This window comes from Gopherus evgoodei, chromosome 18, assembly GCF_007399415.2.
Source record: "Gopherus evgoodei ecotype Sinaloan lineage chromosome 18, rGopEvg1_v1.p, whole genome shotgun sequence".
NCBI lineage: Eukaryota > Metazoa > Chordata > Testudines > Testudinidae > Gopherus > Gopherus evgoodei.
The window spans coordinates 2,986,680-3,011,584 of record NC_044339.1 but is presented as its reverse complement, the minus strand read 5'-3'; the positions used below and the strand labels follow the sequence as shown (position 1 = coordinate 3,011,584).

The 24,905-nt window shown below is 47.2% G+C and overlaps 1 protein-coding gene across 5 annotated transcripts; it reads right to left on the bottom strand.

Moving 5' to 3' along the window:
* Positions 1–10,368: 10,368 nt before the first annotated feature.
* PPIH (peptidylprolyl isomerase H) lies at positions 10,369–23,711 on the bottom strand. Of its 5 annotated transcripts, XR_003997093.1 has the most exons (11): positions 23,551–23,709; positions 22,418–22,482; positions 20,894–20,917; positions 19,591–19,635; positions 19,060–19,102; positions 17,514–17,606; positions 14,194–14,281; positions 13,463–13,503; positions 12,095–12,185; positions 11,179–11,478; positions 10,546–10,631 (listed from the first exon to the last, which is right to left on the bottom strand). XR_003997093.1 is itself a non-coding variant. In XM_030537489.1 (10 exons), exons 1-9 carry the CDS (start codon positions 23,614–23,616, stop codon positions 12,117–12,119), a joined length of 534 nt encoding a protein of 177 aa, XP_030393349.1. In that variant the 5' UTR covers positions 23,617–23,709; the 3' UTR covers positions 10,537–11,478; positions 12,095–12,116. The 5 variants fall into 5 exon arrangements, 4 of the variants coding, with proteins under 4 accessions (XP_030393350.1, XP_030393346.1, XP_030393349.1 ...); XM_030537489.1 differs by having other exon boundaries at positions 10,537–11,478; XM_030537487.1 differs by lacking the exon at positions 11,179–11,478 and having other exon boundaries at positions 10,543–10,631; positions 23,551–23,707.
* Positions 23,712–24,905: the final 1,194 nt, after the last annotated feature.

The following is a 24,905-nucleotide window of genomic DNA, read 5'->3' as shown; positions in this document are numbered from 1 at the left end:
CCACAATGGCGGCCCGCACCGGCTAGCCACCCCGTACGCACCGCCCACTACCGTATTCACTGGCTGCGGAGCTTGCCCGTCACGCAACGTGCAAACCCATTGGCTTCTAAAAATCCGCCCACCCGGTCCCTGATACATCCGTTGGTGACGGCGCCTGCCCCTCATAGTACGCGCTCAATTATTGGGTGCTTCTCTCCCTCACACAGAGCTCGCTAACATCTATTGGGCGCACAGACGGCCTCTCATGTAACGCGCACAGCCATTGGCTGTACTAATCCCCGCGGCCGGGCCTTTCTTCGGCCAGTTTCATTGCTCCTTCCTTTCGGAGCGTGATTGGTGCAGCCTCCCTGCTGATCCCGCCTCCTGGGGAACGCGCGGGGCCGCTCCTCTGCTTAACGTAGCTGGGTTGGTGCGCGCGGCGGGGAGCCTGGGTGCTGGGGCACGTGGCCCGGGTTGAACCCGCGCGGTTACCCCAGGGCTGTGCGGGGAGGGGCAGGCCCGGCTTGCTGCTAGCTGGGAAAACACTGGGTCCGCGTGAGGGCGGCGGGGGAGGCCCGAGCCCCCACCCAGACCCCCGCTGCAGGCAGGACTGGCTTGAAGGCGAATCCCCGGCATCGGGCCCGGGGTCTAAGAGCTCCCCGCGCCTTAGGAGTCTTCCATTTTATTTTATATTTTACCCGCCCGGCGGCGGGGGGAGGCTCTGGGGCTGCGGCGGCAGGGGGCCTTCGGTGTCGCAGAAGCAGTTCTGGGTCAGGGCGTGTCTACACTGTCACCTTACAGCGCTGCCACTTTCTTCCTTGGGTGTGACCCCCGCCCCCAGTGCTGGAAAGTGGCAGTGTAGACAGTGCACCAGCACTGGGAGCTACTCCCCTCAGGGCGGGTTTTTTACAGCCCACTGCCGCCACAGTGTTTTAACCTTGGAAGTGAAGACTTGCCCTCAGGCTGAGAGGACTCCCCAGGGGCCTGAGCGCTTCCTCCAGGCCTGGATGGGAGGTGGTTTCTGTAGCTAGGTCTAATGTGGCTTAGAAGGGTTGTCAGGCCATGGTAGAGAGGCTGGCTGATATCAGTGGAATCAGACCTTGGGCTTGGCTACACTGGCACTTTACAGCACTGCAACTTTCTCACTCGGGGTATGAAAACGCCCCCCCCCCCCCCGCCGGAGCGCAGCAAGGTATAGCGCTGCAAAGCGCCAGTGTAAACAGTGCCCCAGGGCTGGGAGCCTGGCTCCCACCGCTATAAGCTAATCCCCACGGGGAGACGGAGTACGTGCAGCGCTGGGAGAGTTCGACCACACTCACACTTCAGAGCGCTCCCGCGGCAGTGCTGTGCAGCTCTAAGTGTAGCCATACCCCTAGACTGTGAGCATCAGGACTAGGTTGACTTCAGTGCTTTTGTAGCATGTGTCCAACTGCTGTGTGCTTAGGAGATGGAAGTTGTTTTGGACCTCGCTTTTCCATTTGGCAAATAAATCATCCAGTCATTCTTGTGTGACCTGCTCCCTGGTACTCCAATACATGATGTTAGCCTGTGAGCCCTTGCCCTCTACCTGAGTGGTCTGAAGGTTTCTGCTTCTGAAATATTACACACAGGGAGCAGCTTTGATCTGTACCGTTAATTTCCCCACTGTTGTGTATTTATTACCAAGGGGCAGGATCTGCTGCCTCCAACTCCTTGGTGGAGGAACCTTTATTCTAGCTTGGTTCTTAGACAATCAGTTGGCAGTTGCTTCGTAGAACTGAGAACCAGTGTGTTTCTGACAGTTCACAGAGACACCTAATGCTGACCCTTTTTTCCTGTGAGAGGGAAATGCTGTCACAGGACCATCTTCTCCGTTATGAGTTCTGGCCTTTGTTTACACCATCAAGAGCCGTCTTATGTTGTGACTACACTTTCACCCACACCTGGGGTGCTGGGTTTTTTCGGTTACCTCATTTGAGACCCCACTAAGTCCAGGGGTTGTCTTGTGAACTAACTCCTTGCATTAGCCAGAGAAAGCTTTTTCAAAGGAAAGCCGTCCGTGAAGCAGTTCCCTTGTCCTTATTCAAGCATGCATTCGGGCAGAATTCCTCATAGTATCAGAGCCTGATTCCCTGGGCACATTTTAAAGCAGTGGATATTGATTGGGGTTCACTGCTTGGTGCCCTGCCGCTGGCATGCTTCAGTTGTGCCTGTGTTCTAATCTCTGTGTCCCATCATTGGAATTAGTTGACCCTGGAGTGTTTTATTTATTTATTTTATTTTGTCCCCTTCCCTCTTTCTACGGGGTAGCCATTGTCATTCCTGTGGGAGAACCCATCAAAGGTCAGATAAACCAACTCCTTTAACCACCATTAAACACAGACACACCCTGCTGCACCCTGAAATCCAATAGCCCAGTGGTCAGAGCACTCCCCTAGGATGAGACACTCTGCCTGATTTGGAACAGGGACTTGAACCCATCTCCCACTGCAAGGGGGGTCCCAAACCACCAGGCTATGAGGAATTCTGGGGTGGGGCTCTCTCAATCTCTCTAGTTGGAACTATTCCACCGGTCTATGCAGCACCAGATCCTGGGCTCAGACAGGCCTATCAGGTTAGACCCCTGCTAGGGAGATAGGTGGGGGAAGACCTAGTGTTAGGATATAGATATTCAGGCCTATACTTCAAGAATTTAGGTGTATTCTTATCACTTAGCTGGTTATAGAGGTCTAAAAGAATCAAAATCACTGTCTCTGTAATGGCCTTCTCTTACTGTGACAGGCTAAGGCCTTCAGCTAAGATGTAGTTAGGTAGCCATAAGCTGGGAAGTGTATGGTCACATCCTCACATTCCAAACTAGTCACATTGAAATAAGGTGCTATTGGGCTATTAGGAATACAATCCTGTCCTGATATTCCTATCACCTCCAGAGAAAGAGAAGAGCCTAGAAAATGTAAAAGGAAACTTAGTTTGATCGCATCCTGTCTGGCCAGAACCCACTTATCAATAGATACAGCTGGAAAACCCTTATGTCTGTATAGATGGAGTTGTGAAATCCTCACTTCTATATTGTTTTGTTTGTTTATTTGCATGGTCTCTGTTGGGTTCTGTAATTGTTTCTGTCTGCTGTATAATTAATTTTGTTGGGTGTAAACCAATAAAGGTGGTGGAATATAATTAGTTAAATAACCATTTTACAATATGTTAGGATTGGTTAGTTAAATTTCAGTAAAATAATTGGTTAAGGAATAGCTAAGCAAAACTCAGGTTTTACTATGTAGTCTACAGTCAATCAGGAAGTAAGGGGGGGAATTGGGATCATGTTTTGCTAAAGGGGGAATGGGAACAGGGGATGGGAACAGGAACAGGGACACAGGCGAGGCTCTGTGGTGTCAGAGCTGGGAAGGGGGACACTAAGGAAGGAAACTGAAATCATGCTTGCTGGAAGTTCCCCCCAATAAACATTGAATTGTTTGTGCCTTTGGATTTCGGGTATTGTTGCTCTCTGTTCATGCGAGAAGGACCAGGGAAGTGGGAGGGTGAAGGAATAAGCCCCCTAACACCTAGTTTGAGAATCCCACTGGGGCTAAGGCAAGAGCTGCAGAGCAGCTTATTAGGCATTTGGCAGCGTAAAGGCTTAGGCAGTTCTGTGCATGCCCGTCAGTGGAACCCCAGGGACTTTTAGGGTTGTCATAAACAGATAGCTAAGGGTTAATGTCTCTTTCACCTGAAGCACCTGACCAGAGGACCAATCAGGAAACCGGATTTTTTCAACTTTGGGTGGAGGGAAGTTTGTATCTGAGTCTTTGTTTTCTGGCTGCCTGCTTTCTCTGAGCTTTGGAGAAGTAGTTCTGTTTTCTAATCTTCTGTTTCTAAGTGTAAGGACAAAGAGATCAGATAGTAAGTTATATGGTTTCTTTTCTTTGGTATTTGCATGAATATAAGTGCTGGAGTGCTTTGATTTGTATTCTTTTTGAATAAGGCTGTTTATTCAATATTCTTTTAAGCAATCGACCCTGTGTTGTGTCACCTTAATACAGAGAGACCATTTGTATGTATTTTTTCTTTCTTTTTATATAAAGCTTTCTTTTAAGACCTGTTGGAGTTTTTCTTTACTTCAGGGAAATTGAGTCTGTACTCACCAGGGAATTGGTGGGAGGAAGAAATCAGGGGAAATCTGTGTGCGTTGGATTTGCTAGCCTGATTTTGCATTCCCTCTGGGTGAATAGGAAAGTACTTTTTGTTTCCAGGACTGGGAACAGAGAGGGGGAGTCACTCTGTTTGGATTCACAGAGCTTGTGTCTGTGTATCTCTCCAGGAGCACCTGGAGGGGGGAAGGGAAAAAGGATTATTTCCCTTTGTTGTGAGACTCAAGGGATTTGGGTCTTGGGGTCCCCAGGGAAGGTTTTTCAGGGGGACCAGAGTGCCCCAAAACACTCTAATTTTTTGGGTGGTGGCAGCAAGTACCAGGTCCAAGCTGGTAACTAAGCTTGGAGGTTTTTATGCTAACCCCCATAATTTGGACGCTAAGGTCCAAATCTGGGACTAAGGTTATGATAAGGGTCCTACAGGTTTAGCCAACAGCTGAACAGTGCTCTTGAGAAGGTCATTGGGTTAGATGGTCATTGGCAACTAGATGTTGGATTTAGGTGCCTAAAGAGGTAGTTGGGTGTCTACATCCTTTGTGGATCTAGCCCTAACTACCTGATTCATTTTTGAAAATTGAATTTAGACTTCTAAATAACTTAAGCATTTTTGAAAGTTTTACCCTACGTGACATGGATTTTCAATAGTGCTTTTGAAAATCCCATTATTCTGGTTATACTTGGGAGAGATTCTCAAACCACACCAACTATGAGGGATTTTCAGCATACTTATGGCACTGGCCTGTACAATTACAGCAAGTCTCTGTCTCTGAGATATCAATAGACACGTCTGTGATCATGTGCAAGTCAGGAGTCATTTGACAAGTGCAGAAAAAGGTCATTGTGGCACTCTGTACCTCAAATCAGCACTCTGGAACCCCCATATTCACCACTGTCATTTATTTATGATTTGTTTTGTACAAAGTATGCCTTGTGAGGTATAATTTTAAAAGTCTTGATCTGTTCACCATCAATATCCTATTGGATTTTATGTGATATTGTTGTGTGTGGAGTTACAAAGTTTTGCTATATGTGTGCTACTGAAATATGTTCTGAGGTTGAGAACACCCACAACCAGCCTTTCAGGTACAACAGTGGAGTAGCCAGATATGCTGATGGCCCATTAAAGAGAAGCCACTATCCCAGGAATTGTATACAATGAAGACGTCTCAGAAAGAGCACGGAGACAATGGAGAATGCTTAACCAAGGGGGGAAACTACACTTACTACTTATAATCATAAAAATCTATCTCTGTAGTTAATAAATCTGTTTTATATTTGACCTAAAACAGTGTGTTTTGGTGGAAGTGCTTGGGAAATCTCTGCTCAGTTACAAAGGCTAGTGTGTGTCCTGTCCATATCGAGGGGGGACAGACTTGGTAATGAACTTACACTGGTCAGGCTTCTGACTAGGGCAAGATGGTACAGTTCTGGGGTACAAGGCTGAGAAACTGGGGGGAATTGGCTAGGGCATCTCTATTGTTGGTTCATGAGTTCAGGGCTGGAGCACCCATGGGGAAAAAATGGTGGGTGCTGACCCCCTGCCAGCGCCGCCTCCTCCTCCCACCCACCACAAACAGCTGGTTCATGGTGTGCTGGGAGAGGAGCCAGGATGCAGCACTCTTAAGAGAGGGAGTGGAACTGGGTGTGAAGAGGCGGGGTGGGGTAGAGCAGGGGCAGGAAGAACCAGGGTGTGGTTGGGGGAAAGGGTTGAGCACCCCAGCACTTTGAAAAGTTGGCACCTCTGCTTTGGTCTCACCCACTAAGGTTGTTCTTATGTGGGACAGAGGGCTCAGCGATCCCACAGTTCAGGTTGCACCCCAGGAACCCCATAACAGTCATCTTGGGACAGTTGATCCAGGAGAATGTTGTGTAACCAGTTCAGTCTAAGATGTGAGAATTCCCTTCTTCTTCAAGAGAAATTGTCTTGGGTCCAAGATGATAGTGTGTTACTGGCTCTGCCTGACTAGCACAGACTTGGCCCTTTCAATTTGTTGCGGTACAGGGAATATTTAATTGAACACTAATTTCCCATCAGTTGATACTCCCTCCTTGCATAGAGGATTTTAAAACCCAGGATTGTACTTGGTTATCTTCCTTGAGATCTGATGGGGGAGCATTTTTTACCAACGAGCTATGACCAAAAGCACCTCTGTATTCACACCCTACATGGCTATTGTAATAATCTTTGTGCAAAATATGCCTTGTGAGGTATCATTTGAAAACTAATAACTCACTGGTCAATAGTTTCATAGTGAAATGTGTGTAGCAACATTATATGTAATACTATGAAATCCCCCAGTGTGGTGATGTTAGCATACGTCCAAAACTCTGCCTATGCAAAAGTTGTTAAAACAGGCCTATCCTAAAACAAAGGAGTGTGTGTTTACCTCAGTTTACATGTAAGTAAGTAATAAACCAGGTCCTCAGACAGCAGGGGGAGGAGATGGCAGGAGAGACAGCAAATTTGCATTTCAGTAAACACAGGTGGGGAAGAAAAGACACAGGGAGCCTTCCCTTCACCACCAGACTCCATGTCAACTTCTTTACTGCTTGAGTAAACCTAACTTTGAATGGTAACCCCCCCAAGGTTCACTGGACTATAAAAGAAGGGGCAGAACCCTGAGTTTTCTCTTTCACTTAAGAAGACGACAACAGCAGCCCCTTGCGGTCTCTGGGAGAGATCCTGACCAAGGAAAGGGTCAGTCACCATCTTCCAGGAACACTGGGGGTGAGAAAGGTCATCTGAAACAGAGCCTTGAACCAGAACTTGCTCGATAAAGTTTTAGACTTTTAGACGCATTTTCACTTTTTTCTGCTTGTAACCATTTTTAACTTTCTCGGCTATGTGATTTCACTTAAAATCCAATCTTCTTTTGTCAATAAACTTGTTTTATTTTTAATCTAAACCAATCCAGAGCCATGTTTGAACTGGACTGTTTGCTAACTCTAGTTAAACTAGCCAACTTGAATAGTGACTCCTTACAGGGGCAACAGATCTTAATATCTGAACTGTCCAGGAGAGAGCTGGGCTGTGCAGAACACACATTTTTGGGAAAACTTGGTACTGGGAGTGTGTTGGGGTCTCCCTACCACTAGTACCCAAGGCTGCTTGGCTAGTGTTGCTGACAGGCTGCTGGGGTCAGAGATACCGGACCAAGGCTGCAGCTATAGAAAGACACTCAGGGTCTGACCTGCATGCGTTTTGGCTGGTTGTGAGTGGCCAGGTTGGGAGCGGCCAGGTTGGGAGCTACAACAGCAAAGCTTCGTGAGGCACCCAAGTTTGTGAGGTGGATGGTGACAGACCCCGTCGCTGGTCTGGATTGCACCCCAGAATCTGACACCAGCATCCAGTTTTGCCTTCTGTTCTGTACTGGTCATCAACTGTTTTATCCTGTGGTGGCACAGAGAGATTTCAGGCAACACCATTTTCACTGCAGAGACTCAAGTGCAATATGTATCGTATTGAGAAAAATAGGTCAGTGAATTCAAGCCTTCTCTTCCACTGGCAGCTGTTCTTCCTGTGAACTTTCCAATCCTTATTACTGCTGAATTTTGTGGGATGTTCCACATTTTTGCTGATTCAGGCTTCTTGTCACCCTGGACCACAGAGGTAGGCAATGTTCTACAGATGAGAGAGAGAGAGCACTACCAAATAAATGGATAAAGAGGATGACCTGGATAATTACAGGTTTGGCAGCTGACAGTGATGTCAGGCAAAATAATAGAATGACTGATATAAACTCCATTAATTAAAGGAGGGCAATATAATTAATGCTAATCAACATGGGTTTATGGAAAAGAGATTCTGGCACATGAACTTGATAGCTTTTTATGACAGATGACAGGTTTGGTTGATAAAAGTCATACTATTGATGTAATATATATAGTCTTCTCTAAGGCATTTGACTTGGTATGGCACAACATTTTGATTAAGAAACTGGAAAGATACAGAATCAACGTAGTACATGTTTAAAACAACTGGTTAATTGAAAAATACCTGCTAGCCATTTACAGTCTATGTTCTCAGCTTACATAAATCAGGCTCAAACTGGATTCATTAAGGATAGACAAATGGCAGACAATATTCAGACAGTACTTAAAATCATCCCCAGCCCTACATTTCTAGGGCTCTATAATGCCAGATTTAAAAAAAAAATTTAAAAAATCAGTTTTTCGTTATCGCTAGATGCAGTGAAAGCCTTTGAGGGGAACTTTCTGTTTCATGTCCTGTCCCATACAGACTCTGGCCTCCAGTTCATTAAATAGATCTCTGCTCTTTACATTAGTCCAAAAGCTGCTGTGCCAGTTAATGAGGTGAACTCTCCCCTTTTGAATTACACAGAGGGAGCAGACAGGGATATCCATTGTTTCCTTTACTTTTTCACTGACCATGGAGCCTTTTGCACAGAGGATAAGGAACAATGGATTTGTAACAGGAACAGAACTTTCAGGAACAAAATCAGAAAATGGCATTGTATGTACATGATGCAATATTTTCTTATCTAAACCAAATATTTCCCTAAAATTAGTTTCCAAAATAATCTAGGATTTTGGGAAAGCATCTGGGTTTAAAGTAAATTATGTCAACTCTGAAATGCTAATTATAAAATTTCCAGACACTGAAAAGTCACTCCCCCAAGAAACATTTGGGTACAAATGGGCAACAAATTCTATAAGATACTTGGGAATTCAAATTTCAACCTAGAGGAGCACTATGATTTAAATGTCAAACCTCTACTTCAGCTAATGAAAAAAGATCTGAGGGGCTGGGGGAAGTATGCCATTTTTTGGTTGGAAAGAGTAGCCACAGTCAAACTGAATATTCTGCCAAGATATCTTTCTAGTTTCAAAATCTTTGATTGTTCCAGATAAAACACTAGCAGGAATACAGAGGATGTAATTAGACTTTATATAGAATAAGAAGAGAGTGAGAATAGATCATTTATACAGACCCATTACACAGGGTGGAATGGCTGTTCCAAATAATTTATGATACTATTAAGACAGTTCAAAGCAGTAGTGGATTGGGGGTGCTCTAACCCTACCAACACTGTTTTTTTATTGAATAAAAAAATTGCAGTAGTGTAAACATCGCTAGTTACCATGGATTAATTAAAAAAAAATCATCCCCTCCAGAAATTTACACACAGAGAATCTCAGGGTTGGAAGGGACCTCAGGAGGTATCTAGTCCAATTCCCTGCTCAAAGCAGGACTAATCCCCAACTATTATTTTTTTTGCCCCAGATCCCTAAATGTCCCCCCACAGGATTGGGCTCACAACCCTGGGGTTAGCAGGCCAATGCTCAAACCACTGAGCTATGCCTCCCCCGACTCTTTAGTGAAGGCTACTCTATGGGCTTGGGATAGCACTAGAGATAAGCTAAACTCTTCTTCCTCCCCAATGACACCTATTGCAAATAATGCAGAACTTTATCCAAATTGCAAACTGGAGAGCTTCAAAGACTGGGAGAACCAAGGAATACACACAGTTGACCAGCTATTCAGTAAAGAAACTTATTTAAGGATCAAAATTAATGTTAACTGGACCACTTTCCCCTGGTACCAGTATTTTCAAGTCGGGCATTGTGTTTCTCAACTTTCTAGACAACCTGTTTTATACAGAAAGCTAATTTTAATAGAAGCAATAGCATCCAGTCAATTAGGAAGCAAAAAAATTATAACAGCAATTGTTGCAGACAGCTTTCCTAACAAATAAGTGTCCCTGTATGACACATCGGGAAAAGGATACGGATAGCCAATTTACCACGAGGTATGTGATTTGATGTGGAAAGAGGACCAGCAACCTCAGTGTCAGGCACAATAAAATACAATTTCCTTAAGATGCTGTTTCAATGATACCTCATGCCAGCCAGATTGGGGGAAGGGGGGGGAAGGAGATGGAATGGGGATAAATGTTGAAGAAATTGTGGTGAAAGACGAGTTATGCTTATATGGTGGCCATGTCTGGTCATTTGAGGGTATTGGGATGCAAGCTGTAACCAAATATCACAAATTGCTGAATATTTATTACCAACTGATCCCTTGGTAATCCTCCTGGGGCTTCCTCATGGAAAGGGTCACACAAAGGGAAATTTATTACTCTCTCTTCTGCTAATAGCTCTCGGCTGTTAGCTTCTCACTGGAAAAAGAATAGCCCAACCATAGAGAACTTATTTAAAAAAAAAGGAAATTGTGGTTATGGAAAAATTAACACACAAATTGCCTAGCAAAATAAACAGAGATAATTAGATATTTGGTTACCTTTTATTCAGTACTCAAAGTACATTCACCTGTCAAAAAAAAAAAAAAAAGCACATCTATCCAAGAATCCAGCCTGAAATAGTTTAACTGAACAACACTGCACAGACATTTAACAAAATGCTTTATTTACACTGGAACATTTTTTTTAAAGTTGTACATCCTGAATATCAGAAACTTCTGTAGACATGCCAGCAGCACAGATATGGCCTGCAGGAAAAGACTGGGGCAGCCACAGTGATGGGTAACGAGGGACCAGTGACTACCTGGAAGTGGGAGGAGAAAGATCAGTAATAGTAACAGCCATGTCAGAGTTCACATAATCCTCTGACTAACTGATCCCCAAGAAGAACAGCTGAAGGGATGGAAAAGAAACAGCTAAGAAATTTGGCACTCGTGCTCCGGGTTACATTGCTGTGCAGTGGGACTCAGCTGAGCCACAGTGCCTGTAGCTGTATCTCAGCTAGTCCCTATCAGGGACATGGGAATGCCACAATCCTGGGGCCATGGAATCTGCAGCAGAATCTCAGCTTTCATTTACAAATTTTGCTCCCAGCCACCACAGCTGCAAAAGCAGCTTTGAAAACTGTGAGCAGAGTGTAAACGCCTGCCCAAGTCTGTAAGCAACTTAACGCCCACCTCTGAGTGAAGCGTGCTCCACACATCAGCCCAGTGGATGAGCTGAAACCTCAAGATGGCAATTTCAACATCAACATTATTAATGATTTCACGGTTCATCATCTTAGCACAACTACTCAGCTAACAGAAACTGCGAACTGGGCAGAGGAAGCAGCACAGAATTATATTACTTACCTACCACAGAGGCTTCATTTATTGAGGGCCTGCCCCTGTAAAGCACTGAATGCCTTCTCTAAGGGGCTGAGGGCACTCAGCACCTTCCAGGATTGGGTCCTAAATGTCTGCAAAGCACTGTGGATCTAAACCCTTCCTTGTGTTGTCTCTATGCAGGTATTTTGGGAATGATTTGGGCTTAGCTTGTTTTCAGAAAGCAGTTCCATTCATCTTGTAGATGATATGAGTGGAGAGGAATAGTATGCAGTGCCTCCATGCCACTAGCTGCTTGTTAAAATCTGAAAGTCGGTGGCTAAAAGACTAACAAAAAAAAAAGATGTTTGGCGAATTAATTTTCAAGTCAAGTTGCAGATTGACATGCTGCAATCTGCACACACATGTTGAAACGCTTTTTGTCTGGGATGAAGTAGCTGGATGAGTGAGGAAGACAGCACTATACTTTAATACAAGGTCTCTAGTGCTATGACCTTAAGTACCAACGACTATGTGAGCAAGCCAAGGTGGCCAGGAGCATAGTAAGTGCTAGAAACACCTGACCATGGATCAGGAGAATGGTACCTTCTGTAGTCAGAAGAGAGGATGTACCGTGTGTCAGCAACCTGACTTTCAGGAGCTGACAAGACCCCTCCCCATCCTGACAGCAAGTGCTTCAACTTCACAACACATAAGGCCCCAGGAGGGACAATGCCAAAGCTGCCTTGAATTAGGAAATACAGAATCCTCTATTCTTCCAGCAGTTACTTTCTTGGGCTTTTAGGTTTACTTGCATCTCGCACAGAATATGAAACTCTTCTCTCTTTGCAAGCTGGCAGAACCGCAAATTGTGAATGTCAAGGCAGTGACAGATGGGTTTCAATCACAATCACCTCTTATCAGATAGTTTCTCAGCCAAACTGATGAAGGCTGACAGACCTACCGAGATTTCTGCGTTCATTGCTCTACATTTCACCACACTGTGAGATGACCACTGGCAGTTTGGGTTTGTTATTTGGACCAGTAGGTACATTCTAGGGGGACAAAAAATCCACACGGTTACAAGGTATAAATACACAGCAAGTTAGTGGGAGTCACAAGCTATTTTGAGGCTGGAAAAGAGACTCGTGCTAACTGAGCCTCACGAATATGGAGGAACTGCACTTGGACTATGTCTGACTCATGACTGCTGCTCTTTCATTTGCTCTTCTCTCCTGCAGCAATGTCCTTGGACCGTTTCCTAGAGCCAGCTAACTGCCTCTTTACTGCAGAGATGTGAGACATGGGAGACTCCGACCTCACAAATGGGGAACAAAGTGAGGCAGCAAAGATACATGTAGCTTCCAGTGAGATGCAATATGGATCATGTCACTTGAGATTTCTTTGGCTTTAGGTCTTTGATACTGTAATTAGTGTCATTTTAAAGAGAAAAGCAACCCCACATTTGTACAGAAGGGGGAGCTATTCAGTAAGGGTTCCAAAGGTGCATCCTCAGAAATCACACATCATTCTGGACGTGGGCTAATGCTCTTTGTGTGTGTCACTTAATTCCTTTCTACTATGCCCATCATGGGCATCCTACAAAAGAGGCACACAGTTATCCTCCTTTTGTTTATTACAGTACTTCTGGTGGTGGATTAGCATTCACACACTATTCTTGGCTCAGCTCTGGGATCCACTCTTTGCACTCAAGCACCCAGTCAGAAAGCAGAATGCCAGGGGTGTCCTGTCTGTTCAGCCATCCACCACAGATGTACACTGACACTTTACAAGAGTATATTAACAGGCCCTGTGTGTTTATTAGCCACACACCATTTAAATATGGAATTCACTGATCAACAGATGTGTGTATCTGCAGCACATGGAAACCATTTGGAAACCTTGTTTAATATTGATTATTAGAAGGCGTTGATTAGATTTCAGCTGAAGAACTTTGGGAATTTATCATCCCCTTCACATTACCATGCAGTATCACAGAACCAATCTCCCTTACACTCCTGTTCTCAACTTGTAAATCAAACAGGTTTCCAGAAACGACTATGCGCCACAACCAAACCCATCTGGACAAGCTTCCCCAGTCACTGACTGGCTACTCCAACTGCACAGCACAGAACTCCCTGTGTCTTGCTAAGTAAATCTACAGGACGGACTCCCTCACTGCAGAGGGCACAACCCCTGCAAGAAGCTCCCTGGCACTACTGTTACATCACTATCCTGCACATGGACAGGGAGGTAACATGAAGCCCGGATTACTGCCACATGTGATTATCTAGCATGCACATTCCTGAACAGGACGGGGAACTAAACTTACCTCAATTTTTCTCATGACAAGGAGCCCATCAACGATTTTACCTGTAAGGGAAAAGAATATTTACTAGTAGCAGTTCTATACTGAACTTATTCACCTTTTCTGTAGTCCCAGATTGTGAAGTACAGATGATACTTTAATTTCTCATACCCCTGAGATTTCTTTGCTTTGGACTTGGCTACCTCTCCATGCACCATTCTTTGCCCCAGTGACGTGTCTCACCCATTTATAACTATTGGACACCAGTGGCAGCAGGAAGCAGAGTGACCCAGCCTCAGCCTGCTCCGCTCCCCCAGCTCCCTGCCCTGTTGCTTGGGGGAGGGGGCTTGAAGGGAGGGGTCAGGCCCACCCCCACACTCACAGCAGTGGCGGCTGGGAGCTGGCAGAACGGGCTGGGGCCAGGTCGCTCTACTTCTCGTCGCTGCTGCTGGTGAGTGTGGGCCCGACCCTTTCTGCCGGCTCCAGTACCCCCGCTAATCCCGTGGGCCGCGTCGCTCAGGGGAGGGGTGGAATGGACGTGGGGTGAGGGCAGAGCAGGAGTGGGAAGAGGTGGGGCTTGGAGGAAGGGGTTGAATGGGGGCAAGGCGGAGGCAGAGCAGGGGGTTTCGAGGCAGATTTCCATAGAAGCTCTGACTCCACTTGCATAAGGTTAATGGGAAACGACAACAAAAACCATGTGGTTGCACCAGAAGGGGTAAATGAGCAGGATATCACACTGTGCTGCAGCTACTCACCAAACACAACGTGCTTCCCATCCAGCCAGTCACATTTGGAACACGTGATGAAGAACTGACACCCGTTTGTACTTGGACCACTGTTTGCCTGATTGAAAATGCAAAAACAAAACACACACAAAAATTAGGGAATAGAACATCTCAAGCCAGAGATGCCTGAAATGAGAGTGAGCTGTCACTCCTGGACTAGATTCTAAAGTTTATATTAGCGCCACAATATGTGGAGCAAAGAAAAAAGCAAGAAATACCAAGTGCTATGATGGGGACTGACTGTGGCCTCACAGCCCTTGCTGAGCAATAACAGATCATCTGAATCTGACCTGCGGATAGTTCTCTGAAAACATCCACACAATGTGCAGTGGCAGTCAAAAAAGCCAACAGAACGTTGGGCATCACTAAGAAAGGAATAGATAATAACAGGCCTGCCCAGACACGTTGCTGCCATGCTCCCCCACGGAGCCCACAGCCCTCCTCCCCCAGCACCTGCCTTCCAGATTTGAACACCTCAAAATTCAGGAGTGCTCAAGCTCAGTTTGGGCAGCTGTTACTTCATTTCTCCCAAATCAAATATACTGATCCACTGTAACTTGCTGTAGAAAAAGTAGGATAAAATTGAGCAAGAAATGCTTATTAGGACTGGAATTGCTATTTTCAACAGACATTGCCTTGTTTGTTTAAAAGGAAGACAGTGATATTGCATTGGCAAATTCCCCAAAGAAACAAAGAGTGGAACAAAAGAATAATAAAAGCACCTCAACTTTTCCTCATTTATGGAGGACAGTCTTATAATATGCATCCAGATATCCTCCAATCACACAAGCTGAAAATTGTTCCACTTTACTGCAGCTCTGTAACCATACGGGAATCAATCCTGTCTGTGTTTTGTGCACGTCCAAAATTCCTGCTGAATGACCCGCTCTGGGAGCGAGTTACCAGTGACCCAGGGCTGGGGTGGCAGGAGGTGTGTGTGGGGGAGCCCAGGGCTGGGGCAAAGCAGGGTGGGTGGAGGGCACTGGTGGGGAGGAAAGGGGGAAGCCCAGCGCTGAAGCGGCGGGGGGGGGGGTGGGGGAGAGCCCAGGACTGGGGCAGCAGGGGGGTACAGCGGGGAGCCCAGGGCTGGGACTAGGGGCAGCCAAATTTCTTTTTGCTTGGGGCAGCAAAAAACCTAGAGCCGGCCCAGCCGCTGGAGCCCCGGGCACTTTAATTTGACCATGAGGGCTCCCAGCCATCTCTTCAGCTGGGAGCCCCTGGTTGATTTAAAATAAAGTAACACCTCCCCACCCCCAACCTTCCTTTTTGGCCCACAACTGTTTTGGTGGGGTGGCGCTGGAGAAGGAGAGTTTGTTTCCGCAGGGCTGGGCGGCCCTGGGGTGGGGTGTTTCTGCGGGGCCGGGGGGTTTCGGCCCTCAGCTGTTTTCTTTGGAGTAATGTGACCCTCGCCGCTTATGAGTTGTGCAGGCCTGATAATAAGATAGAAAATATATTGCCTCTGTATAAATCCAGAATACACCCACAGCTTGAATACTGCATGCAGATGTGGTCGCCCCATCTTAAAAAAAGATATATTAGACTTGGAAAAGGTTCAGAAAAGGGCAACAAAAATGATTAGGGGTATGGAACGGCTGCTGTATGAGGAGAGATTAACAAGACTGGGACTTTTCAGCTTGGAAAAGAGACGACTAAGGGGGGATATGATAAAGGTCTATAAAATCATGACTGGTGTGGAGAAAGTAAATAAGGAAGTGTTATTTGAAATTACACAGGCAGCAGGTTTAAAACAAACAAAAGAAAGTATTTTTTCACATAACACACAGTCAACCTGTGGCATTCCTTGCCAGAGGATGTAGTGAAGGCCAAGCTATAACAGGGTTTAAAAAAGAACTAGATAAATTCATGGAGGATAGGTTCATCAATGGCTATTAGCCAGGATGGACAGGAATGGTGTCCTGAGCCTGTTTGACAGAAGCTAGGAATGGGTGACAGGGAATGGATCACTTGATTATTCCCTGTTCTGTTCATTCCTTCTGGGGCACCTGGCATTTGCCACTGTCAGAAGACAGGCGACTGGGCTAGATGGACCTTTGGTCTGACCCAGTATGGCCATTCTTTTGTTATTAGTGAGTGTGTGCAGCCAGCTGAATCACAGAGATTCTTCTGTGGCTCTATAAGAGCTTTGGAGCCAGCATAATACTGAGTTGAGATCCATAACATCACACTGTGTTCTTGGGGGAAGGTTATGTTCTTTGTATTGATGACACTTACTGCATCATAGAAATTGTGTCAGGTGAAGCTGAAAATTTAGGGATCTGTGTAAGGGACAGTTATGGCTTTCTGCAGTTGGGAAGGGCATTTAGGATTATCAGATAAACAGGTTAGCTGGATGCCTCTGCTAAAATAATCAGCAGTGAAACAGTTAATGATGAAATTTATGTAGCCCTCTACAGGTTTGGAGTTAACAGGGCTCTGCAAGGTGTGGTGCAGTTCACACTTCTCAAAGCTGTCATTTCAGGCTGTCTCAGGAAGATATCACTGCATCAATTATACTTCGTTCATGTTCTCGAGGTTCTCTTTGCAGCCAGGCAGTGGCCCAGAAACAGGTTACTTAAATTAACACTGAGAAAGGAGAATTCTGCAACAAATTCTCCAGCTTCAGAATCACAGACTATCTGGGGTTCTGCCCAGTCATGTTCCAGCACAACTGTCCATTATAGCTAGTTGGTGACAACATACTTCACTAGATAGAAATAGCTAGTTGGTGACAACATACTTCACTAGATAGATCATTTGTCTGGACCAGCATGGCATTTTGTATGTTCCAACCTACATACCTCATGATGGTGGCTGTTTATATGAAATGAAGCCTGGAGCATATATTATACAAGATTCAAACACTATTTCTATAGCTATTCAATTCCCTGACTCAAGATTAGTTGGGGTGATGTTTAATAACGATTAGTGGGTAGAGAAGAAAGACTTACTGGAGTATGTGTAAGACCAAATAATTCTACAAGCAGAGGAAATTAAACCTACCTCAACAATTCTAATAGATAAGGGAAAATTATTGACTGGACTGCTACCTTGAGTCATGTTCATTAGCACCTTATACCATTAATGGTTCCACTGAAGTCAATGGGAGCTACTTACAGAGTAAAATACTGCTCAACATGACTAAGAGTAGCAGAATCTGGCCCTAAATGAGCATTTTTCAGACATTCTGTGCAAGGTAGGAGACTTCTGTGAGCCAGGAAATAAGCTAAGAATGTCTCCACAAAGGAGCATAGAGCCATTTTAGTCCTACTATTTTGTCTTCTTATACTTACCATAGACAACAGCCCAGGAGCAGAATGTCTGAGTTTGAAGTTTTCATCTGCAAAGGGGCCCCGGTATATACTAGCTACTCCAGTACCATCTCCCTGTATAAAGAGGAAGGCAGGTGTTCAATCCCACCTCAATAAAAGTGAATTCTGTAGCATATATTTAAAATTCCCAAACAAATCACTTTGTTAAATCACAGTTTCAGTTCAGAACATATTTCCATGTGAAAACCAGTGTTAACAAGAATGTTAGAATAGAAAACATCTGAACATTTTAGAGTAAGGAAACCAGGAGCCAATGTTCTAAAAGTAACTATGATTCAGCCCCTGCTACCTCGCCCGCCTTCCTCATACTAGCCAGATACTTGCTCCCACTGCCACATGAAACTACGGGAGAGCAACGACAGACGGTATCAAGCGGGAGGTGGAGTCCAGGTTTGAGAGCCAGGAGACAAGAGGTTATGGATGATAGTGAGTGGATCATTTTAGGGCTTGTCTACACTTACATTTTATAGCGCTCTAATTTGCTGGCTCAGGGGTGTGAAAAAATCACTCCTCTGGGCACAGCAAGTCAGAGCGCTTTAAAGCGCTAGTGTAAATAGGCTCCCAGAGCTCAGAGCTAATTCCCTCATGGAGGTGGATTACCAGGAGTGCTGGGAGAACTCTATCCCAGAGCTCATGCGCGACCACACTTGCACTTCAAAGTGCTGCCACAGGAGAATTCCCCCGAAAGCAATTTTAAGTTTCCAGTGTAGCCATGCCCTTAGACGCAGCAGACATTCTGGAGGAAACAGAAGGGAGGAGAGATGGGAAGGTGTGTGGGAAGTTTAAAAGGGTCACAGGTGACAAATGAGGCAGAGGTGGAGATGATGAAGGGTAAGCATGGTGGAAAGCAGGGGTTGGAGGAAGGCTCAGGGTTGAGGGCTAGCCTCAGCTGTTTTAAGAACAAAGAAGTGATCCCCTCTGCTAGCTTTTCCAATGGATGTCTGTCCGTGAGGCCTCAGATGAGGTGCTTATAGGAAGCAGAGATTATAATTTTGCTGAAGTTCCAGCCATACTGAGGTAGCTTTTATTCGCCCTAACTGCAAGCATTCAGGCCTCAAAACAATTTATAAATTATACCAGAACAGTATGTTCCTTCTGCAGAAAAGAGGATGGAAAACATTGGTGTTATGTGGAAAGAACTCTCCCAGGGTCAGAGGCACCTCCAGCAGGACACGGAAACCCCTCTTTGCAGAGGACGGTCATTGCGGCAGAAGAGCCTGGCACCTCTCACCCAAGGAAAGGGAATTTTTGCATGTCAGAAATACATGATGATTTAGCTAATGCTGTTCCAGTTGCTGCAGAGAAAACATTTTGCCCAGTTCCCAGACACGTTTCCTAGCACATTCCAATTTATTCCAGTGCAGAGAGTAGGAAAACACCAGTGAAGCTTCTCAAGTAATATCTTCTCATAAGAGAAATAGTGAATAGAAAGCAGATGAATATATACCCAGAAAAGAGAGCAACACACCACATCCTTTAAGAAAGGAAAAGAACACAAAGTACCTACGTTTACAAAGTCACCTCCCTGTATCATGAAATCCTTAATGACCCTAAAGTAATAAAAAAAAAAAAGTTACTTTTTTCTGAAAAACAGAGATATTCCCCACAACAGTGAAAATGCATCAGGATTTGCAAACACATACATTCTGTAATCAACCAATATAGAATTCCCACTGTTCAAGCTAAAACAAATTGCGGCCTTTGGCTATTAGATCTGGTGATGTACTCAAAGGGAACTGAACCCTGATCAAGAGAGGCAGAGAAAGGAGTAGGTACTGCCTGTATATTGGGTCAAAGGCACCTAGAAGGCTGTGGTTTCTCTCTGTGAGTACAACAGAAGGGCCAGCAAGAACTACAGCAGACAGTCACCCAAATGATACGTGCAAGACAGAGGTTACAGAAGGAAAACAAAATGCAGAGCTACTATTTTTTGATATGTACAGCATGCCTCTTCATTTCAAGAAGTCCTTTAAAAGAGGGCTCCAGAATGCCTGTAGTTCACCAAGCTGTTTTAAGCATTAGAAGGAAAAGTATTTACCTGTGGAAAGTGCTGCCTTTGTAACCTATTGGAACACCATCTTTCCTACAAGAAGAAGAAAGGGCATTGGCAGTTCCTGCATGTCACAACACGAAAACCCCCAGAAGTCTTTAGTCCCAAGAGCTCCAAGCTGAGGAGATCAACCCCTATGTGCTGCCCTGACATGCTTCTGTCATAAACAGATAGCTAAGGGTTAATGTCTCTTCCACCTGAAGCACCTGACCAGAGGACCAATCAGGAAACCGGATTTTTTCAACTCTGGGTGGAGGGAAGTTTGTGTCTGAGTCTTTGTTTTCTGGCTGCCTGCTTTCTCTGAGCTTTGGAGAAGTAGTTTCTACTTTCTAGTCTTCTGTTTCTAAATGTAAGGACAAAGAGATCAGATAGTAAGTTATATGGTTTCTTTTCTTTGGTATTTGCATGAATATAAGTGCTGGAGTGCTCTGATTTGTATTCTTTTTGAATAAGGCTGTTTATTCAATATTCTTTTAAGCAATCGACCTTGTGTTGTGTCACCTTAATACAGAGAGACCATTTGTATGTATTTTTTCTTTCTTTTTATATAAAGCTTTCTTTTAAGACCTGTTGGAGTTTTTCTTTACTTCAGGGAAATTGAGTCTGTACTCACCAGGGAATTGGTGGGAGGAAGAAATCAGGGGAAATCTGTGTGCGTTGGATTTGCTAGCCTGATTTTGCATTCCCTCTGGGGAATAGGAAAGTGCTTTTGTTTCCAGGACTGGAAACGGAGAGGGGGAGTCACTCTGTTTGGATTCACAGAGCTTGTGTCTGTGTATCTCTCCAGGAGCACCTGGAGGGGGGAAGGGAAAAAGGATTATTTCCCTTTGTTGTGAGACTCAAGGGATTTGGGTCTTGGGGTCCCCAGGGAAGGTTTTTCAGGGGGACCAGAGTGCCCCAAAACACTCTAATTTTTTGGGTGGTGGCAGCAAGTACCAGGTCCAAGCTGGTAGCTAAGCTTGGAGGTTTTCATGCTAACCCCCATATTTTGGATGCTAAGGTCCAAATCTGGGACTAAGGTTATGACAGCTTCCCTCTTACACTGCTTGGGAGGGCAGCTTGTTTGGCAATATTGCAGTTTATAGCCAACTGAGTCTGACAAACAGCAAAAATATTTTTGATGTCAACAGAGTTTTTTCCAAGAGTCTTCATTTTGCGTTCATGTAGGTAACAAGACCATCATTGGCAGGAGGTTAAGAACAAGTACATCTATTTCCTACTGTCTGTCCATAACTCCCCCTGCTTGTGTAAACTTACTGCTTAGGAGGAAGCAGAAACTGATCCTACATACCTGAATTCACCTGTACAAAATTGCCTGAGAAGAAAAAACAACAAACACAGCAGTGAGTGAGTCACATTGAAAAGTTATTTGAAAATCAAAGACACAAATTATTACCCACTGAATATTTCACAGAAGAGGAATAGCAGAAATGTCCATTGTCAGAAGGAATAAATGACACTGTCTCTAGAAGCAGGTGCCATCAAGAGCTGTTAGTAACTTTCAGCTCCCCAGGTTTGTTTCTGCAGCTGGGAGAGGGATAGGATCAGATGGATACTGGGGTTTGTAAGAGGCAGAAATGGAACAGGGCAGCACTTTGTGGAGGTCTGTGATGGATGAGGATACACTTGCTCATCTTGAGGGACTGGGCTGTCTGGTTTGCAGGACACCCTTCAGCCAGAGGTAAGCAAGCAGGGGGCCAAGTCAGTAAGTCGCCATCTCTCTCGTGTGCTGAGGTGCTATGGGAGGAAGGGGCACACATGAACAGAGTGGGCTGCTGGGTTTCTGAGACATGCACACAGCTCCTAAGCAGGAATGGTTGACTCACTGCTCTTTTCTGAGCATGTGGGAGTAGCTGCTTGCGTCAGGCACTCCTTCCTTAGGAACTAGTAAAAGTCTAGCCAGTCTGAATGTACAGCTGAGTTTTGTTCACTTTGCGGACTGAATCTCAAGGAGATTAGCATAAAATCTGGTGGTGACGGGCAGATACAACAGTAAGGCCAGCACATCTGCTAGGCTATTTCCAATATGGAGACTTGATGTGGGGGATAAGAATCTTAAGCCTACCCATTACCTCTAGGGGACCAGCTAAAAGTAAAAGTTCAGAGGAAATTATGAATGTCTGAGGAGAAGAATTTAGACAAACTTATGACTATTCCCACCCTCCCCAGAATGTTACTCAATGAAAGCAGGTGGTGGACAGGAGAAAACAGATGCTCAGAGTAGGATTTCCTAGAGGTGAAAAAAAAATGGCCAGGGGTAACATTGGTCTGGCTTCTAGCAGCCCAGCAAACAGGTACTTTTAGTCCAGACTGTGCACCCTGCGCTCCAGATTCTAAGACTTAGTTTAATTTAAACCTCTAGTCTTGAATAATATAATAATAATATAAAGACATCTTAAAACATAACTGGACTGTAACTGATGCAGCGATGTCTGGCTGGGTCTACAGAGAGCCTGAAACTAAGCTTTGAGAAATGTGAACTACCCCTCTCATCTGAATGGGATATTGGCTCTGAAATCTAATGAGGACAGTTTAATTATCAACCCCGTTAACAATTTCCTTGCTGATGAAAGCATATGTTAAAGACGGCTGATCGTGTGCAAGTGTGCAATCTGCTGCATGTGCCATGGCAGAAGCTCAGTGCACAACCACCCCTAAAATCTCTTCCCAGTCAGACACCCTGGGCACCATGTAGTGCAGGGCTGCCCCACTACAGGGAGGGATGGTCAGGTATGGGGCTGTCCTCCCATGAGCCGCTGCGTGACCACCCCCAGGCATTGGGTTGCCTCAGTGGGAATAAAGTGCCACAGGCTACCTGAAATTCTCCGCCGTTTTGGGCACAACGTCAGCGAACAGCTCCACCTTCATGCGGCCGATCTCCTGGGGGACAGAGAGCATCAGCGCCAGGCCCGGCACGCCTAAGGGCTACAAACCCCGCCCCTTCCCCGCCCGAGCCCCCGCACCCGGCCCCTCCCCCTCTACTCCGCCCCGAGCCCCCGCACCCGGCCCCTCCCCCTCTACTCCGGGCCCGAGCCCCCGCACCCGGCCCCTCCCCCTCTACTCCGCCCCGAGCCCCCGCACCCGGCCCCTCCCCCTCTACTCCGGGCCCGAGCCCCCGCACCCGGCCCCTCCCCCTCTACTCCGCCCCGAGCCCCCGCACCCGGCCCCTCCCCCTCTACTCCGGGCCAAGCCCCCGCACCCGGCCCCTCCCCCTCTACTCCCGGCCCGAGCCCCCGCACCCGGCCCCTCCCCCTCTACTCCGGCCCGAGCCCCCGCTCCTTCCCCCGGCCCCTCCCCCTCTACTCCGACCCGAGCCCCCGCCCGGCCCCGGCCCCTCCCCCTCTACTCCGGACCGAGCCCCCGCCCGGCCCCTCCCCCTCTACTCCGACCCGAGCCCCCGCCCCTTCCCCCGGCCCGAGCCCCCGCACCCGGCCCCTCCCCCTCTACTCCGGCCCAAGCCCCCGCACCCGGCCCCTCCCCCTCTACTCCGCCCCGAGCCCCCGCCCGGCCCCTCCCCCTCTACTCCGCCCCGAGCCCCCGCCCCTTCCCCCGGCCCCTCCCCCTCTACTCCGCCCCGAGCCCCCGCCCGGCCCCTCCCCCTCTCCTCCGACCCGAGCCCCCGCCCCTTCCCCCGGCCCCTCCCCCTCTACTCCGCCCCGAGCCCCCGCCCGGCCCCTCCCCCTCTACTCCGACCCGAGCCCCCGCACCCGGCCCCTCCCCCTCTACTCCGGCCCAAGCCCCCGCCCCTTCCCCCGGCCCGAGCCCCCGCACCCGGCCCCTCCCCCTCTACTCCGGCCCGAGCCCCCGCTCCTTCCCCCGGCCCCGGCCCCTCCCCCTCTACTCCGGCCCGAGCCCCCGCACCCGGCCCCTCCCTCTCTACTCCGACCCGAGCCCCCGCCCCTTCCCCCTCTACTCGCGGCCCGGGCGCCGCAGTGGCCCAGCCCCCACCTGGCCGCCGATGCTGACATCGAAGAAGACCACGGGGTTGTTGGGGTTGGCTGCCAGCACGGCCATGGCGACCCAACCGGAACCGGAACCAGAACGCGGCCACCGGCCTCCCTCGGCAACATGGCGAGCCTGCCGCAGACACGCGCGTGCGCAGCAACACGTGCTCCGCCTGGCGGGGGGGGGTCGCTGCGGAGGGACCCGCGTGGTGCGAATAGCTGCAGGCATGTGCTAGGCGGGAAGCACTGCGCATGCGCAGTAACATCTGCTGAAGCTGCTGCCTCTTGGCCGGAGTGCAAAGGCAGGGAGGGGGCAGGGTCTGAGAATTGGGCGGGAATAGCCCCGCGGGGGGTGTCAACAGCTGGAGGCAGTTACCCCGCTGGCTGAGACAGCAGTACTGGCAAAAAATGGGGGTGGGCAGAGGGGCTTTTTATTTCCCCTCCCACAGACAGCAGCTCCCAGCATGGACTTCCCTGCCTGGCTGCTCAGAGGCCCAGGCACCCCAGTGCCTCGGCTCCGCTGCTCCTCTTTAATGTCACCGACTGAGGTGCTGCCCCAGACCTCATTCAGTGAAATATTTTACTCAAAACAAACAATGTCTTATCAGTGTCTCTGACTCAGCACCAGCCACAACACTTTGGCACCTCAGGTGGGAAGCTCAAATGATACCCCCATGCCCCCTCGCTTGGGCCAAAACTTTGAAAGGTCTCAATTCGGCCTTCTTCCCCTTCTACTCCTCTCATGGCACTCCTCTGCTACCTACCCCAGTGAAGGAGAACTAACAACTTAAAATGCCTTGTTCAAAAATTTTAAGTAACATGTAACTTTCAAGTCCCTGAACAGCAAATGTAACTTTTGTTGTCTGCATAGTAAACCCTGGCATTCAGATCTGTTTGAATAGTCAAAGTGGTGCTTTCCCTCCCTTGGTTGCAAAGATTTGAACTGCTTCCCGAAGGTCCACAGTCTGGGCCAGCTCATGCTCTATTTAAATGGTTGCAAGGCCGTCCAGCCTCTCCTGTGTCATTGTGGAGCGTAGATGTGTTTGTATTAACTTCAGCTTGGAGAAGCAGCGTTCTCCACTGGCAACTGTCACAGGAAGTGTTAGAAGTATGCGCAGAGCAACGGAAGCATTTGAAAAGAGGGTGATCATCTTATTCGTGCACATATATTCCAGAACAGCCTTTGGAGTTGATCCTGCTGAAATGTATCTTGAAAGGGTTTTCAGTTCTTCACCTAGGTCACTTGCATCAATATCGCGCATGTCAGCACTGTCTCTAGTTCCTTGCATTGCTGGTGTAGGTCTTCTTCAGGTATAGTGAGGAGTTTTGGAATATTGTACAACATCCCAAATATACTGC